Source organism: Oratosquilla oratoria, chromosome 5 (genome assembly GCF_046742065.1).
Source record: "Oratosquilla oratoria isolate Oo_2021 chromosome 5, ASM4674206v1, whole genome shotgun sequence".
Taxonomy (NCBI): Eukaryota; Metazoa; Arthropoda; class Malacostraca; order Stomatopoda; family Squillidae; genus Oratosquilla; species Oratosquilla oratoria.
Window position 1 is genome coordinate 37,851,192 of NC_134781.1, and position 17,432 is coordinate 37,868,623.

The 17,432-nt window shown below is 37.5% G+C and overlaps 1 protein-coding gene across 3 annotated transcripts in view; it reads right to left on the reverse strand.

Annotated features, from left to right (window-relative positions):
• Nucleotides 1-10,018: 10,018 nt before the first annotated feature.
• Nucleotides 10,019-17,432, reverse strand: part of LOC143025470 (uncharacterized) — a 78,541-nt gene continuing 71,127 nt past the window's right edge. For all 3 annotated transcript variants that reach the window (XM_076185186.1, XM_076185185.1, XM_076185187.1), the window contains exons 9-10: nt 10,380-10,499; nt 10,019-10,250 (exon numbers count right to left, since the gene is read on the reverse strand). In XM_076185186.1, coding sequence (XP_076041301.1) covers nt 10,104-10,250; nt 10,380-10,499 — 267 coding nt within the window. In that variant the 3' untranslated portion in view covers nt 10,019-10,103. The remainder of the gene's footprint in view (nt 10,251-10,379; nt 10,500-17,432) is intronic.

Sequence of the window (17,432 nt, forward strand, 5' to 3'; positions counted from 1 at the left end):
CTGAGAACCTCCCAACTACACTTCCAAACTCACACTCGCCCCTCCTTTTCATTTTAGTTTTACTCAAAGCCAGCACATCCATCTTTCTTCTCACAAACATACTGCCTATCTCTTCCCTTTTACTCTCATCTGTACCACATCCACGCACATTAAAATACCCAAACCTTAGGGTACTTGTTGGAAAATTCCCAGACCCTCTTATGCCTTTACTCTTTTTAGGAATGTCCCCTTTGAGGCTACAGGTAGCAGGACTCCTAATCCTATCCCCTGTCCCGTTTTTTGTTGCCTCTTAAGACTCAAGTGGAAAGACTTGGTGGTAGCATTCTTTCCCCCCACCACAGGGTAGGAGAAAAAAGGAAATGAATATTCAGAGAAATGGTACAGGACAGTAACAAGGGGTTGGGGGACAGCATAACGGAGGGACAGTCATAGTATAAAAGTGTCATCATTTCTCTATGAACAGAGTTATCACAGACAAAATTATGTGTGGCTCTGGTCTATAGGGGTGCCCCATATAGACCCTATAGTATCAACTGGATGCTACTTTGCCACAATAACATGCAGCCAATACCACATGAAGATTAGAAAATATACATACAAGATTTGTAGGCAGAATTCCTGTGCACTAAGTAGAAAATTAAAAAAATTATACAATTCAATTAATTCTTTAAATAAGATTTCCTAATTTCCTTGCTTTCCCTGACTGGGCTAGATAGGAAAATTGAGCCTTTGCTGGCAGAGATTGAAACTAATGAGTGTATTCGAGTTGGGGGAATTCTTGTAAATTTTGGTAATAGATGAGGATGGACTGTCAAGTTTAACCAGGATATTGATACACTGCCTCATCTTCTAGGCATGAAACACACCCAGAGTGGTCAGATCTGTTTTATTATTGAAGAATAGCTGAAGATATGAAAGCCATTGCCATTTAATGGCTACTGTGTGTACTAACACCACTCAAATTTAATTAGCTACAGCTAATTAATGTGCAAGTGAAAACGTAGGAATATTGACATTTTAGCATCACTATGGTCCAAAGATGTGCTCATAAGAATTTAAAGTTGCCTTGTGAAAGTTGCAACAGAATTTCTCAGTGATCACACAGATTTTGGCCCATTTCCTTAACGTCTACAAGAATTTCCCCAATGGAAAGTTATCATACATCTGCCACCTAACTACTCAATCTCACTGAGATGGCGGGAAACAATTGTTCTCAATGTCCATGCCTAACAAATCTTGATTCACCCAACATCAAGGCTCACTATCCCATGCCTAATGAATCTTGATTCAGCCAGCATCTAGGCTCACTATCCCATCTTCTGTACTTCCTGCCTTCATCGTGGAGTAGCTTACTACTCTTAATGACTCCCCTACAGGAATAACCTCTTCAGTTCACCCACTAGTTCCAGTGCTTGAATCTCAAGACTTGTGCTAGTGGTACTTGTCAGTAAATATATTGCTAGTCTGTCCTTTATATTGTCTCTAAGAAATATTTTGATTTGATAATATATACTGTTCACTGTGAAACTCTGTAAATACTCTGCATATTTAACTTGTGTATTTTGTGTTTCTTTACTAGTGTTTTATTTTGTTCATTTATTTTTTCTTTTTAGTGCTATATTATGTCCTTGTTAATAATTAGATAATTATATTAGAGAAAGGACAGAAAAAAAAGGGGGTTGACGATGGTCAAAATGTATGAGACACACCCCTTACTTTGAGGCCATTTCCAGGAGAGAGAGAGAGAGAGAGAGAGAGAGAAAGAGAGAGAGAGAGGAGAAAAAAAAAATTGTGAAACTGTAAATACTCTGTATATTTAACTTGTGTTTTCTGTGTCTTTTCTAGAGTTTTATTTTTTTTAGTGCTATATTATTTCATTTCCTTGTTAATTAAATCATTCTATTAGAGAGAGGAAAGACAAAAGAAGGGGGTTGACGATAGTCAAAATACATGTATGAGACACCCCTTCCTTTCAGGCCATTTCCAGGTATATATATATATATAAAAAGCTGTGCCTCTTATATAAAAAATACAGTACATGACAAAAATATGAAGTTGAGGTATGGTCATTTTAAATTTGACAAACTGTTAACAGGTTTAGTCATGAGATAATTCCCACCTGATTGATTGTCCAAGGAAGTGGGAAACTAGGAGAGGGTTAAGTCATTGACTGTTTGGGTCACAGCTCCCCATGTCCCTTCTTTTTTCTTGTTGTAGTGTATACAAAAAGCTATTCTGTTTTCTAGTTTCTGTATTCTTTGTCTGATGATGTAATAGACAGATCTTGTCTACTGTTTATTTTCTCCAGTGAAGTGAGGTTCCTGCATATATATATATGTATATATACATACATATATAAATCCATGATATAAACTCTGGGAGAATGGGGAGGCTAAAGCTTCTCAAACCTTCACCTGGAAAACAGCTAATATTCAAATTTGTAAAAACCTGCACTGACTTTGCATGCTTTTGCAATACAGCAGCTAGTAAGAAAATCTTAGCAAATAACTTTTTCAAAACTAATGAAAAATGAACTAATCGTACTAAGCAAAATACTAAATATAAATAATTATGCAAATGAATCTAATTTTTACCAATACTGGTCTTATCACACAATGTTTTATAATTCACTACTATTTAGCCTGTCTTCAGGTGGATTTTTTCTACTAAGAAATATATAGAAGTTAGTGAATGATTTTAATGAAATATACTGTACTGTGAAAACAGCATGTATTTAATGGAAAACTTATATCCCAAGCTATCAGTCTTCTCCTTTGCAAGGCTTACATTTGGAATTCTATTTTGTACTTCAACATCCTCAATATCAGCTACTTTCTACACTGGTACACATTAAAAGGCATCTTAAGTTTGAAACCTGTTGCCCTTTAAGACACCCATGCCACAACCTGGGCTGAGCATCAAGCCTTATACTGGGGTTTCACATTAACTGTTCGTTCAACATACTTCAGAAGTTAAACTTATGAAATGAATATTAAATACTGTAAAGCAATGCAGTACCATATGCCTTATTTCATGTCTTTGGCTTACTTTTGTATCAATGCTACTGCATTACATTATCTACTATGCTCAACAGGACATCCTGTACAACTGAAAGTAAATGGTATAAAATACCTGCAATATCATTAAATATTCATTTCTAAACTTGAACCAGACAACTGGCAATTATCTTCATGCATTTTTAAACAACATTACAAAATGCAATATATTAAATGCACCATGGAGCTCTTTCTCAATAATTTTGGAATTACTATAATTTTTTTAAATTCAATTATTGTCTCCTGGTTGAAACAATATCATATAAAATAGATATGTGCTATGACCATCCAATATTCTAAACCCCCAGCATGGGCATAACCAGCTACAAAATGAACCCCAGCATTTGTGATAAAAGCTGCTTGAGGATACACTCTCCGACTTCAAATGCCCAGCAACTGGACAAGATGGCAGTGCTATGTTGGGCAAATTAAGTTGGAGCCAAGCACACACACAAGCTCATATTCAAAATTTGTAATGCTTACATAGTAAGCAGTGGTTATGTACACATAAAAATAGAGTAAAATTCCTTTACACAGAAAATAGAAGCATCAGGTACTGGGAAAAAATGAGCATGTTTATAACCATTGTCCTTCAGGGTATGATAGTGATATACGGCTCACTACAGTTTTATATGAAATTATGATGTGACCACTAACTTGGCAACTCTTCTTCATATGGTAGGTAGCAAATGATAGTTTGTGCACATACCTACTAGTGATATAAATATATATATATATATATATATATACAGGAGTCCCTCAAATAACGCGGGGGTTAGGTTCCTGAAATTACCGCGTATGACCAAATCCGCATATGCTGACTTTCCATATTAAATACCGAGAACCATATGTATGTATTTACCTAGTTGTATGTGTACGTGTGTATTTACCTAGTTGTATTTTACGGGAAGGGGAGCTATGCTCGTGGTGTCCCGTCTTCATATCTCATTTTATCTAAACTATTATTAAATTCATGTATTGTTTTTGCACACACCACTTCCTCATCTGACTTGTTCCAACTGTCTATTACTCTGTGAGGAAAGCTGTTCTTTTTCAGATCTCTTCTATAGCTGTCTTTCTTGATTTTCTTTCCATGCCCTCTTTTATTTCTATCATCCCATTTTATCAGGTTCTCTCTATCAATAATTTCTATGCCTTTCATGATTCTGTAAACAGCTATCAAATCTCCTCTCTCTCTTCTTTGCTCTAATGTCTGTAGTTCAAGTTTTGCTAGTCTCTCTTTATATGATAGTTTTGAGTGTTGGTGCCAATTTTGTAATTGCTCTTTGTATTCTTTTAAGTTTTTTTATACATTTTTTTTTGTATTTGGTGACCACATCGTTGCTGCATATTCCAATCTTGGTCTTATCAGAGTGATTAGAATTTTCTTCACCATTTCTTCATCCAGGTATGTAAATGCCACTTTGATTGTTCTTCATAACAATGACTCCCAGGTCCTTCTCATTTTCTACTTTTTTTTATTCCTTCTTCTCCCAATTTATATGATCCTGTTATTCTGTTTTTGCTTTTTCCAAATTCCATTATACTACACTTCTTAGTGTTGAACTCCATCTCCCACTTCTACTCCATTCCCATACTTTATTTAGATCCCTCTGTAGTGACTCACAATCTTCTTCCGTGTTCACTTTTTTTTAATATGTAGTTTTGCATCATCTGCAAAGAAGCTCATATAACTTTCAATTTCTTCATCCATATCATTAATATACAGTGGCCGTGAAAAGTTTGGGCGCAAAATTATAGGCGCCCCAACTTTCCCCTAAACTCAAAACATGCGAAAAATACAACTTTCCACCCAAACTTTTCGCTATTTTTCAATGCTAGCGTTTGTACCCGTATTTAGCTGAGACAATACACACTATTTGGTAACTCTGTTTAGGCGCACTCGATGTCACAAGGAGTCACTTTCTAAACATCTCTCACGGAGAGTAGTCTTTTTTTTGCAGTGGTCTCTGTTTTTGTGCTTTGATATCTCCGTAATGGGAAGTGGTAAAGAGCTGGAAAGAGACACAGTTCTTACAATCATAACCCTCTATAAGGAGGGTTATAAGTGTAAAGATATTGCTACTCGTGTGGGAATTGGAGTGCGTCAAGTGCAAAAGTGGACCAAGAAATTTCGAGACGAAGGAAGTGACATCATTCCTACTCAAAAGCATCGCTCTGGTCGGCCAAGGAAGATATCAAATCGTACTTCTACGGTTCTAACTGCCTCCTACGGTTATTAGGAGGCAGTTAGAACCGTAGAAGTACGATTTGATATCTTCCTTGGCCGACCAGAGCGATGCTTTTGAGTAGGAATGATGTCACTTCCTTCGTCTCGAAATTTCTTGGTCCACTTTTGCACTTGACGCACTCCAATTCCCACACGAGTAGCAATATCTTTACACTTATAACCCTCCTTATAGAGGGTTATGATTGTAATAACTGTGTCTCTTTCCAGCTCTTTACCACTTCCCATTACGTTGATAACAAGGCACAAAAACAGAGACCACTGCAAAAAAAAGACTACTCTCCGTGAGAGATGTTTAGAAAGTGACTCCATGTGACATCGAGTGCGCCTAAACAGAGTTGCCAAATAGTGTGTATTGTCTCGGCTAAATACGGGTACAAACGCTAGCATTGAAAAATAGCGAAAAGTTTGGGTGGAAAGTTGTATTTTTCGCATGTTTTGAGTTTAGGGGAAAGTTGGGGAGCCTATAATTTTGCGCCCAAACTATTCGCGGCTACTGTATATAGCAAACATTATTGGGGCCAGAACTGTTCCTTGTGGAACACTGCTTATTATGTCATCCCATTTTGAGTATTTGTCTCTTATCACTACTCTTATTTTTCTTCCTTGCAAAAAGTCTTCCATCCATTTAAGTAGTTTGCCCTGTATTCCTCCTTCAGTTTCTAATTTCTTAAGCAACTTCTTATGTGGTACTTTGTCAAAAGCTTTTTTTATGTCTAGAAATGCACAATCAGCCCATCCATCTCTTTCTTGTATTATATCTATTAGCCTTGAATAGAAACATATTAAATTAGTGACGCATGATCATCCTTGTCTGTATCCAAATTGCCTTGGATTTAGCATACTGTTTTTTTCTAAATACTTTACCCATCTACTTTTGATAATTCTTTCACAAATTTTTGTTATTGTACTTGTTAGAGAGACTGGTCTACAGTTGGTAGGTTCTTCTTTATTTCCTCCTTTATATATAGGTACTATATTTGCTTTTTTCCAATCTTCTGGAACTTTTCCTTCTTTCAAGGAACTATTAATTATGCTATGTATTTTGTCTGCCAGTTCATTCCTGCATTCTTTCAAAATCCAGTTTGCTATTTCATCTGGTCCATGCGATTTTCTTACATCAAGATTACTCAAGTGTTTCAATATTTCATTCTTTGTTACTTCTATTTCTTTCATAGGGGGGATTTTCTCCTTCCATTCGATCTCTTCCGGTTGTATATTCTCCCTTGTAAACACTGATTTAAAATGCCTGTTCATAATTTCCGCCATTTCTATTTCCTCTGTGTATTCAACTCCTTGTCTTAATTTCTCCAAATCTTGTTTGTTTTTCAGTTTGTTATTTACAAATCTGTAGAATAGTTTTGGTTGATCTTTACATTTTTCTATGACATCTTTTTCATATTTTCTCTTTTCCTCTCTGCACGCTTGTACATATTCATTTCTATAACAAGTATATATTTTCCATTTTTCAGGTCTTTTGTTTTTCTTCCATTTGGTCCAAGCTTTGTCTTTGTCTTTTAGCTCCCTGCAACTTTTGTTGTACAAGCACTTTCCATATTCTTTTTCTTGTTTTTGTCTTGGGACATACTTTTCCACTCCTTTTTTTTTTTTTTTTTTCTTTTCTTTATAAATTTTGGTCAAAATATTCCATTTCTCTTCTACTGTTGTATCTTCTTTGTGTATTCTTTCCCAGTTTTCATTTTGAAAGAATTCTCTTATTTTATCAAAATTTGTTTTTTCATCCATCAATCTTCCTTTTTTATATTGTTCATTTCTTGTCATGTATTTTTTCTCATTTAGTTCTAGTTCTATCAATATGTGGTCACTTTTACTCATTGGTGCCTGGTATTCTATCTTTTCCACTATTTCAGGTTCTGATGTGATTAGGTCTAGTCTCGATGGTTCTTCTTCATTTCTATACCTAGTGTTCTCCTGAATCCATTGTGTCATTGTGTGGTCAATAATCATCTCAAGTAAAACATTTCCCCATGAGTCTTCTCCACCCTTTACTGTCATCTCTTCCCAGCAGATTTCTTTGCAATTAAAGTCCCCCATCATAACTATTCTTCCTCCATCTTCCATTATCTTGTTTAATGTTATTCTTGTGACTTCTAACATACTTTTATGTTCACTCTCTTTCCATGAGGCTTTTTTGGGGGCACGTAGTTTATTACAAACTTTCTGCTCTTCTTATCTCTGTCTTCTACTTCTATCATAATCATCTCTACTTTATTCTTTCCATATGTGACACTCTTCACGTTTATATCCTTCTTAGTCAGGAACATAACTCCACCCCCTTGTTTCATCTCTCTGTTTCTAATCCAATAATTATATGCATTGTGTCCTATGCTGTTGGGTGGTAGTGGACCTTTTAATTTTGTCTCTACAATTCCCATTATGTCTGGTTCTTTTACCTTCAGATACTCGTTCAGTTCATTCAGTCCTGTTATTAATCCATCTATATTTGTGTAGGACACTCTTAACTTTCTGTTATTTCCATCGTATTCTCTGTTTCTTTTTTGTTTCTCTCTGTTATGGTCCATTTCCTCAATTTCATATTCACTACTCTCCAGTAGAATTCTTCTTTTTCTGACTCCGTTCTGGTCTCGTTTTTTTCTTTAGCTTCTTTCCTTTTCATTTTTTCTTCCTCTCTTTCCTCTTTATTTATTTCTCTTTTTATCCATACCTTTTTATATTGTTCACTTGCTCCTAGCTTCCCTGTTTTTGCTAAGATATTCTCTGCTGTTGTTTGTGACCTGAATGGAATCTTAATTGGTCTGGTCTTATCTGTACTACATTTTCCGAGCCTAAACATCTCTTCAATTTGTTTCATTATTTCAGGTTCTTCCTGAACTAATTCTAGTAAACTGCTTACTTTTTCTTTTTCCTCACTGATTCTTGAAGTTCTATCTAGGTTATGTTTCTCTTCCATTCCCAATATAATTATACATTTCTTTTTATCTGCTAAGTCTCTTACTATATTCTCCTTCTATCTCATCACTTTGATAACTGAGTCTTCAGTTTGTTCTTTCATTTGCTGTTTAATTATTTCAGTAAATGCAACTACTGTTTTCCTGGATTTTTTTCCAACCCTGTGCTTCTTTTGCTATGGCCTCTTTATTGTCTTTATTATTCCTCTTTAATTCTTCATTCTCCTCTTTTACTTCTTTTAACTGTATTTTTAATTCTTCTATTTCATTAGTTAAATTTTTGTTTGCCTTCTCTAGTTCTTCCAACTTTTCAACTATCTGCGCAATGTTGGTTACATTACCGAACCTGTCTTCCCAATGTTCGATCATCTTATCAAGTTTCTCCTCTAGTCTTGTCAATCGGGGGAGGCTGGTATCCCCCCACCCTCATTAAAGCCCTGGAAATTATTATCCTCACCTTCCATTGTGCTGCTCTTATCTATATTTCTAATCTTTACATTTTTGTTAATCCCATCACCAGAATCATCGGTCCTCCGTTTGTTTACAAGACGTCTGGCCTCTTGGACCAAGTCTTCCCCTTCCTCATTTCCTTCCATTTCCCTCAGTAATCCCTCCCCTTCTCCTTTTTCCTCACTTTCCCACGACACCACGAGTTATCCCCTTCCCTGTAAATACAATAGGTACTTCCTTTGCGTGAGGTCCACGAAAATTTCACTTTTTCTTCAGAACTCTAATCCTCGCCGTCCATCTGACAAAAGTGTGCGTGCGTGTGTGCGCGTGTATGTGGTGTATGTATGTGGCGTATGTGTTTGTGTGTATATACATGTGTGTGTATGTGGCGTATATGCATGTGCATGTGGTGTATATACATGTGTGTATGTGGCGTATACACGTGTGTGTGTGTATGTGGCGTATGTATATGTGTATGTGGCGTATGTATGTGTGTGTGGCCTGTGTGTGTGTGTGTGTGCATGCGTGTATGTGTATGTGTTCACATGTACAAGTAAGCATGTACGTGCATGTGTCTGTGTTCGTATTTGTGTGTACACGCATGCGCATTCACAACATACACTGGTTGTCTAACACGTGTCTACACGTGTGTAAGCGTGTATATGTCTGTTTTTGATCTCCCAAACCACCACTGCCAGTAACAACAAGAACCTCATAAGAGAAATTAAGACACGACAAGCACAGTCATTATCAGACTTATTAGTTGTGTTCCAAATGAAAGAAACATTACACTTCAACAGGTTTGGGTGGTAAAATTTCACGACAGCACGGCGCAGGTGGTGGAAGCGACAAGCTAAAGCTTGTTGGCTACCCCCCTACCGCCCCCTACTCCCCTGCCTCCCTCCTACACTAGTACCCGGAGGTTGACACGTAACCGCAGGCAGCCATCCATGGCCATCCCCTCACCCCACACCCTTGTTTGAGCAGTTCCCAGTGTACATAATGACCGTGTTATATGAGGATCGACTGTATATGGGAAAATAGAAAGCAGTCACCACAAATGTTTGCGATGTTGCCTCGTGTGTGCGTATGCATGCCCGACTCGGCGCGAATTTTAAAATGGTTCTCTACATTTGAGATGGTTTTGAAATAAAATCCGCGTATGATTGAATCCGTGTTATTCGAATCCGCGTTATTTGAGGGACTCCTGTATATATATATATATATATATTTATATATATATATATATAAATGTTATATATATATATATATATATATATATATATATATATTTATATATATATATATATATTTATTTATATATATATATATATTTATTTATATATATATATATAGTCTATAACTAAAACATTATGATATGCATAAATATGGAAATCATGTTGCCAAATCAACTGCAGGTTATTGTTGTATACTGGGCTGTACTTCTGATCCTTCAGTAGCTATAGTTAGAGGATCTCCAGACTGATCAGGCATTGTTATCAACATTTTACCCCCAGCATCTGATGAATTACTACTGTCTGAAGATTGAGTAGAAGTTGCAAGGCCCTGTCAGGGGAGAGGGGGAAAGAAAGCATTATTTATAATGTTTCCATACTTTTTCAATAATCTTAGCTCTCATAAAATTAGAGGTATTTTATACACAAGGAAGCAATAATTCTGTAATACAAAACTCACCATTCCTTTATGCTTAGTGTGTGTTTTTGTATGCTTCGATAAATGGTCTGATCGCATAAATTTCTTGCCACACTCTGGACAATGGAACCTTTTCTCTCCAGTGTGAGTTCTTTTGTGTCTCTATTGATAATGGAAGGAAATATAAAATTTAGTCAACATGTCACAAAGGAGGTCAGGCAGAAGACTACCTAATCCATGACTAGATGAGCTCAAAAATATAAACATATTGATGTTTCTAATTACTGTAATTAATTGAAGTGTAAATCCTACAGCCCCACAGTCCATGGAAAACCCATAAATCTCTTGGAACAAACTTTGGATTGTTGTCTGTTGTATTACTGCAGGACTGTTTCTATGTTAGTGATTGAAAGTGGTAGGCTGAAGGAAACAATAACCAGATGTTGGCTCTCGATGTGTGAAAAAATGTAAGAAATACTGTTGAAATTTAAGATTTTGGGACTAATTCAAAGACCAAGTTTCATGAGCTGTCCATTTTATAGGACAACTGACATTGGTACCTTCATGTTTCTTTACAACAGTAAATTTTTTTTAGTCAAACTGTCAATATTGTTTTTCTTTGTCAAGTCCTGATATGGTAAGCCTCATTACATTGCCTTTGACCCAAACATTATGACTGGGGTTAGGGCAGCCCTTCATTTCACAAGTGTTGAGATGGCAGGGATGAATGAACATGTTTTATTTGTGAATGAGCTAGGCGAGTGATTTGAGTCAGTGCTTAACCCTATTTATGTTCATGACATGGAAGGTTCATGATATGCCAACATGCTTAAGATAATGTGAAAATCATGATAGTGAAAAATGAGGACTGCAGGGTGCTACATAAAGATTTAGACACTATATTCACATGGAGCCAAGAATAGGAAATTAATTTAATACCAACAAATGCTGAGTAATAGAAATGAACAATAGCTTTAGACCATATTTGAATCATTCCTTGGGAAGTGAATCCATTGCAAAAGCAAAAGAGGAGAAAGATTTGGGAGTCTTGATAAAGACAATCTGTCACCTGACAGAGATGTCAGATTATGGAAGAGACATATGGACTGCAGAACAATAGCAAAAATATGTGAAAAAGTTATCAAAAGTAGATGGGTCAAACATCTGGAAGAAAAAAAATATATACGCAATCCAACACAATTTGGATTTATACAAGGAAGATCATGTACCACAAACTTGATTTGCTTCTACTCAAGATTAATAGAAATAATACAAGAAAGGAATGGATGGGTGGATTGTGCTTTTCTAGGTCTACAAAAAGCATTTGATATAGTACCACACAAAAAACTAATAAGAAAAATGGAATCAATAGGTGCCATTAAAGGAAAATTATTGGAATGATGGAGAACTTTTTGACTGGAAGAATAATGAGGGTACTACTTAGAGACAAATACTCGACCTGGAACAAAAAAGTGGTGTCCTACAAGGTTCGGTATTGGCTCCGATCATTTATGCTATATTTATGACATGGATGAAGGTGTGGAATGTTATATGAACTTCTTTGCAGATGATGCAAAAATACTAAATAAAGTAAGTATAGAGGAAGATTGTGAATCACTACAGAAAGACCTAGATAAAACCTGGAAATGGAGTCAAAAGTGGGAAGTGAATTTTAACATCAAGAAATGTAGTACAGTCATCCCTCGTTATTTGTGGGGGATATGTTCTCAAAACCCCCGCGAATGGCTAAAACCATGAATACTCTTTTTGAGAAAACAATTGAAAATCTATAGAATGTCACAGCCAAAACTCGCACTCTCGTGCTTCATTCTAGCCACACTTCTCTACTAACAGTTGAAACATGCTTTAAATGTCTTCCACTTATAATAAATTCACTTCTCATATATCAGCAGTTAACAAGTATAATCTAATAACACTTAATAAACTAAGAATAATACAATATGGCCACAGATTATACCATTGCACTAATCCAGTGACCATTAACAGAAACAATCTGTAGCACAACCGGGTCATTCCCCAACGGTCAATGGTGGAGCGTATTCCCTTTTGTCATAAAGACTCAAATTATCGGAAGGATCGCAAGTAAAAAGATTTGATGAAATAAGAATACATACTGTACTACCCAAGCGTCGTTGTTATGAGAAATATGAAACTGGGAATAAATGCCAACCACTAAAATATGCAGGCAATGAAACGGACTCAATATACGTGTACTAAAACCTCTGGTGAATTTAATATTTCTATTCTAACGTATCATATGCGCGCGCAGTCGACAGTAATTTTTTTTTCAATTGAAATCCACGAATAGTCAAAACCGCGAATAACGAGGGATGTCTATTTCTCATTATACTTTTCAATCCACCAAGGCATTTACTCACTTCTCTCAATCTACATTTTACCTCCACCCCCACTCCTCCCTTTCCTGCCACATTTGCACCCAAGTATCTAAAACTATCCACTTCCTCCAGTCTTTCACCCTTAGTGCTCACTTCCAGCGTGCTGTCACTCTCTCCCCTTATACATCTCATCACCTTACTTTTGCCCACATTGATCTTCAGCTTCCTTCTTTCACACACCTTCTCAAACTCTGTCACTAACTTCCTCAATCCCTCCTCTGATCCTGCTACAAGCGCAGTGTTGTCAGCAAACAACAACTGGCTGATCTCCCACTTTTCTCCATTTTCTTTAATCATCTCCAACCCCTGACCCACTACCCTTGGATTCCCCTCTCGCACCACCCCATCCATGAAAAGACTGAACAGCCAGGGCGACATAACACATCCCTGAACAAGTCCCATCTTTATGTCAAACCATTCACTCTCTCCATTTCTAATCCTAACACAAGCTCTACTACTCTAGTAAAAACTCTTGACTGCTCTTAACAGCTTTCCTCCTATCCCATATATCTGCAGTACCTCCCACAGTGCCTTCCTGTCTACCCTGTCATAAGCCTTTTCCAAATCCATAAAAGCCCAAAGAATATCCTTACCTTTTCCTATAGCTTTCTTGCATATCTGTCTTACCACAAAAATCTGATCTACACAACCCCTACCTGTCCTAAACCCACACTGTTCTCCATCAATTACTCCCTCTGTTCCTCTCCTAATCCTCTCAATCAAGATCCTCCCATAAGCCTTCCCAACTACACTCAACAAGCTGATTCCTCTCAAACTACTACACTTACACTTGTCCCCCTTTCCCTTGTAAAGCGGAACTATAAGGACACTCCTCCAGTCCTACGGCACTCTACCCTCTCTTAAACACACATTAAATAACCTCACCAACCAGTCCACCATAACTGTGCCTCCTTTCTTCAGATATTCTGCATGGCAACAATCCAACCCAGGTGCCTTACCTGCTCTCATCATCTTAACAGCTGCTTTCACTTCATCCTTCCCTATTTCTCCTCCATTTTCCTCACTCATTACTCTCATTTTCTTAGCGCTTCCCACTGCAACTACCTTTTCTTCTCTATCCTCCTTCACATTTAGCAACTCCCTAAAATAATCTGCCCACCTTCCTCTCACTGCCTTCTCTTCCATTATCATCGCTCCATCTGCACCTTTTACCTTTTCTTCTCTACTTGATTTGCCTCTTCTTTCTCTTAATTTCCTTCCAAAACATCTTTTTATTGCTTTCAAAATTTTCTGTCATACTCTTACCCCATTTCACATCTGCTCTCCTCTTTGCTTCCTTTATATTAAGCTCAACTTCCCTTCTCTTTACTTTATATCTCTCATACAATTCCCTCTTCCTAATTTGTAACCAATCTATGAATGCCTGCTTCTTCTCTTCTACACCTTTCTTTGCTTCCTCATCCCACCACTCACTACCCTTCCTTCTATTTCCTCCCACCCTCCTTGTTCCACACACCATCTTTGCACACCTTATGACTCCCTCCTTGAACCATCCCCATTCCTCCTCCACTCCTAGTTCTACTCTATCCTTTACTCCCTCCCACTCCTCTTTCAGCTTCTTATACTCATTCTCCTTTTTTTCCTCATATAAGCAGTTCACTTTTTAGTACCTCCCTACCTTTTGCCCTTTTCCTCTTTTTCAACCTATTCTCCACTCTCAATTTACCTTCCACCAGAAAATGATCTGATATTTCCCCACTATCTCCCCTTAGAACATGTACATCCTTAACTCTTCCTACCATACTCCTGGTCACCACTATATGTGCAGTGTAATCACCACTATATGTGCAGTGTAATCAGCAAATAACCCACTTCACTACTAAATCTCATCTCCTGCCCGCTGCCCTCACATTTTCCTCCTGCACCACTCCATACATATACACATTGAACAGCCATTGAGAAATGGTGCATATCTGATGCAGCCCCACCTATACCTACCACTTACTCTCTCCATTTCCAATCCTAATACAAGCTCTACTACTCTCATAAAAAATCTTGACTGCCCTTCACAGCTTTCCCCCCTTCCTGTCTACCCTGTCAAGCCTTCTCCAAATCCATAAAGACCTAAAAAACATCCTTACATTCTGCCAAAGCCTTTGCACAAGTTTGCCCTACCACAAAACTCTGATCCATCCCTCCTCTACCTTTCCTAAACCCACACTATTCCTCACTAATTATTTCCTCTGTTCATCTCAAATAAAACTCTCCTATAGCCTTCCCAACTACACTCAAGAAACTGATTTCTTGAAAAATACTACAATCACGTTTGTCCCCTTTTCCTTTGTAAACCAGAACTATACAGGCACTCCTCTAGTCCTCTGGCACTCTTCACTCCTTTAGATACACATCATCCTCACTTGCTAGTCCACTATAAATGTACCTCCCTTTTTTAAACACTCGGCATGACACCCATCCAACCCAGGTGCCTTACCAGTTCTCATAATTTTTAAAGCTCATTTTACCTCATTTTCCATTTTTCTCTCCCATCATAGTAATTTTCTTAGTGTCTCTCACTCCCTATCCTCCTCCACATTCAACAACTTTCTAAAATAATCTATCTTCCCCTTACTGCTTTCACTTCCATTAACATCTACTCATCTGCACCTTTTACCTTTTCCTCCTTGACTGACTCACTCCCCCTTCCTCTCTGAACTCACTTTCAATTCATCTTTATTCTTTTAAAAAATCTCCATATTTTTCCCATTCTACATCTGCTCTCCTCTCTGCCTCCTTTATCTTACATTTTGCTTCTCTCTTTTCTTTGTACTTCTCAGGGTCCTATTTTGCAACCAATCCCTAAATGCTCACTCATCTTCTACTACCATCTTGACTTCATCATCCCACCCACCATCATCCTTCTATTCCATCCCATCCTTTTCATTCCCCATGCATTCTTTGCACACCTTTTCATTTCCTCCTTGAAAAAAATTATTATTCTTCTACTCCCACCTCTATATCCTTAACCACTTCCATACGGTGATGCCTACGTAGGCGGCATGAGGAGCAAGTGGGTACTCGATGATGCCAACGTCGGCATCTTGATTATATTTATTGTAGTCGTACCTACGTAATTTCCATTCTCTCTAAACTGGCTTCATAAATTTTCTATGGTTATCAAAATACACGGGTGAAAGAGAACAAACGATTAAGCACTGACTTTATTTTTTATAATGCGATTATTATGATGCAACATTGCACGTCGGGCAGCTAATGCTGCCATACGTGCGATGTGTCCCGGAGTGAAGAGGTTAACCTTATCCTACACTTCTTCCAGCTTCTCCTGGTATGCCTGCTCCTTTTTTGTTCTCATTGAAATTATTTATTGTAAGCATCTCTCTACCTTCTCTCCCTTTCCTTTCTCCCCCTATCTTCCACTGTCAACTTACCTTCCACCAAGAAATTATGACATTCCAACTGCTCTCTTCCATGGACATCTAGAATGCTTCCTATTCTTCCTTTGGATACCACTACAGTCCATTAATGCCCTATGAACCACCTTTCCATCCACCACCCTTTCCCATGTGTACTAATGCTAGACTATCTTAAACACTGTATTAGCTATCATCAACTTTCTAACCACATCTCCATCATAATTTTACCTGGCACTCTAAACTTCCCATCACTCCATCTATTGGTTCATCTCCTACTCTAACACCGAGAGCTCCCACCACATTCATCTCTAAGCTTGCATTTAAATATAGCCAAAGTCTCACTTTCCTCTACATCTTTTCACTACCAGGCTCATATGTGATTACAAAAACCCACATATCCCATCCCAGTTTCATCTTGAATCACATTAACCTAAGATTCTTCCTTCTCCACCATGCCCTTTACTATCTCATCACTTACCAGTAGAATAAAGAGAATACGAGGACTTACAGTTCCTGATGAACAGAAGAGTGGCATTTCATTACATGAATAAGCCATAACAAAAAATCAATTGTAAGTCTTATTAGGAAATAGGAGAAAGGGTAGTGAGTGGTGGAATGATGAAGCAAAGAAGGTTGTAGAAGAGAAGAAACAAGCATTCACAGATTGGCTCCAAAATAGGATGAAAGAATCATATGAGAGGTACAAAGAAAAGAGAAGTAAAGCATAAGATAAAGGAGGCAAAGATATGTAAAATGGGGTAGAGTATGACAGTAAAAATTGAAAGTAATAAAAAGATGATTTGGAAAGAAATTCAGAGAGGAAAAGGAGGCAAATCAAGTAGAGAAGAAAAGGTAAAAGGTGCAGATGGAGAGATGATAATGGAGGAGATGGCAGTAAGAGAAGATGGATAGAGTATTTTAGGTAGCTACTACATAAGGAGGATAGAGAGGGAAAAGCAGCTGCAGTGGGATGCACTAAGCAAATGACAGTGATGAGTAAGAATAATGGAGGAGAAATAAGGAAAGATTAGATGAAAGTAATTATTAAAATGATGAGAGCAGGTAAGGCACCTGGGTTGGATGGGTGTCATGCAGTGCCTAAAAGAGGGTACAGTAACAAAGGACTGGAGGAGTGCCTGTACAGTTCCACTTTACAAGGGAAAAGGGGACAAATGTGAGTGTAGTAGTTTCAGAGGGATCAGTTTGAGTGCAGATGGGAAGGCTTACAGGAGGGTTTTGATTGAGAGGATTAGGAGAGGAACAGTATGGATTTAGGACAGGTAGAT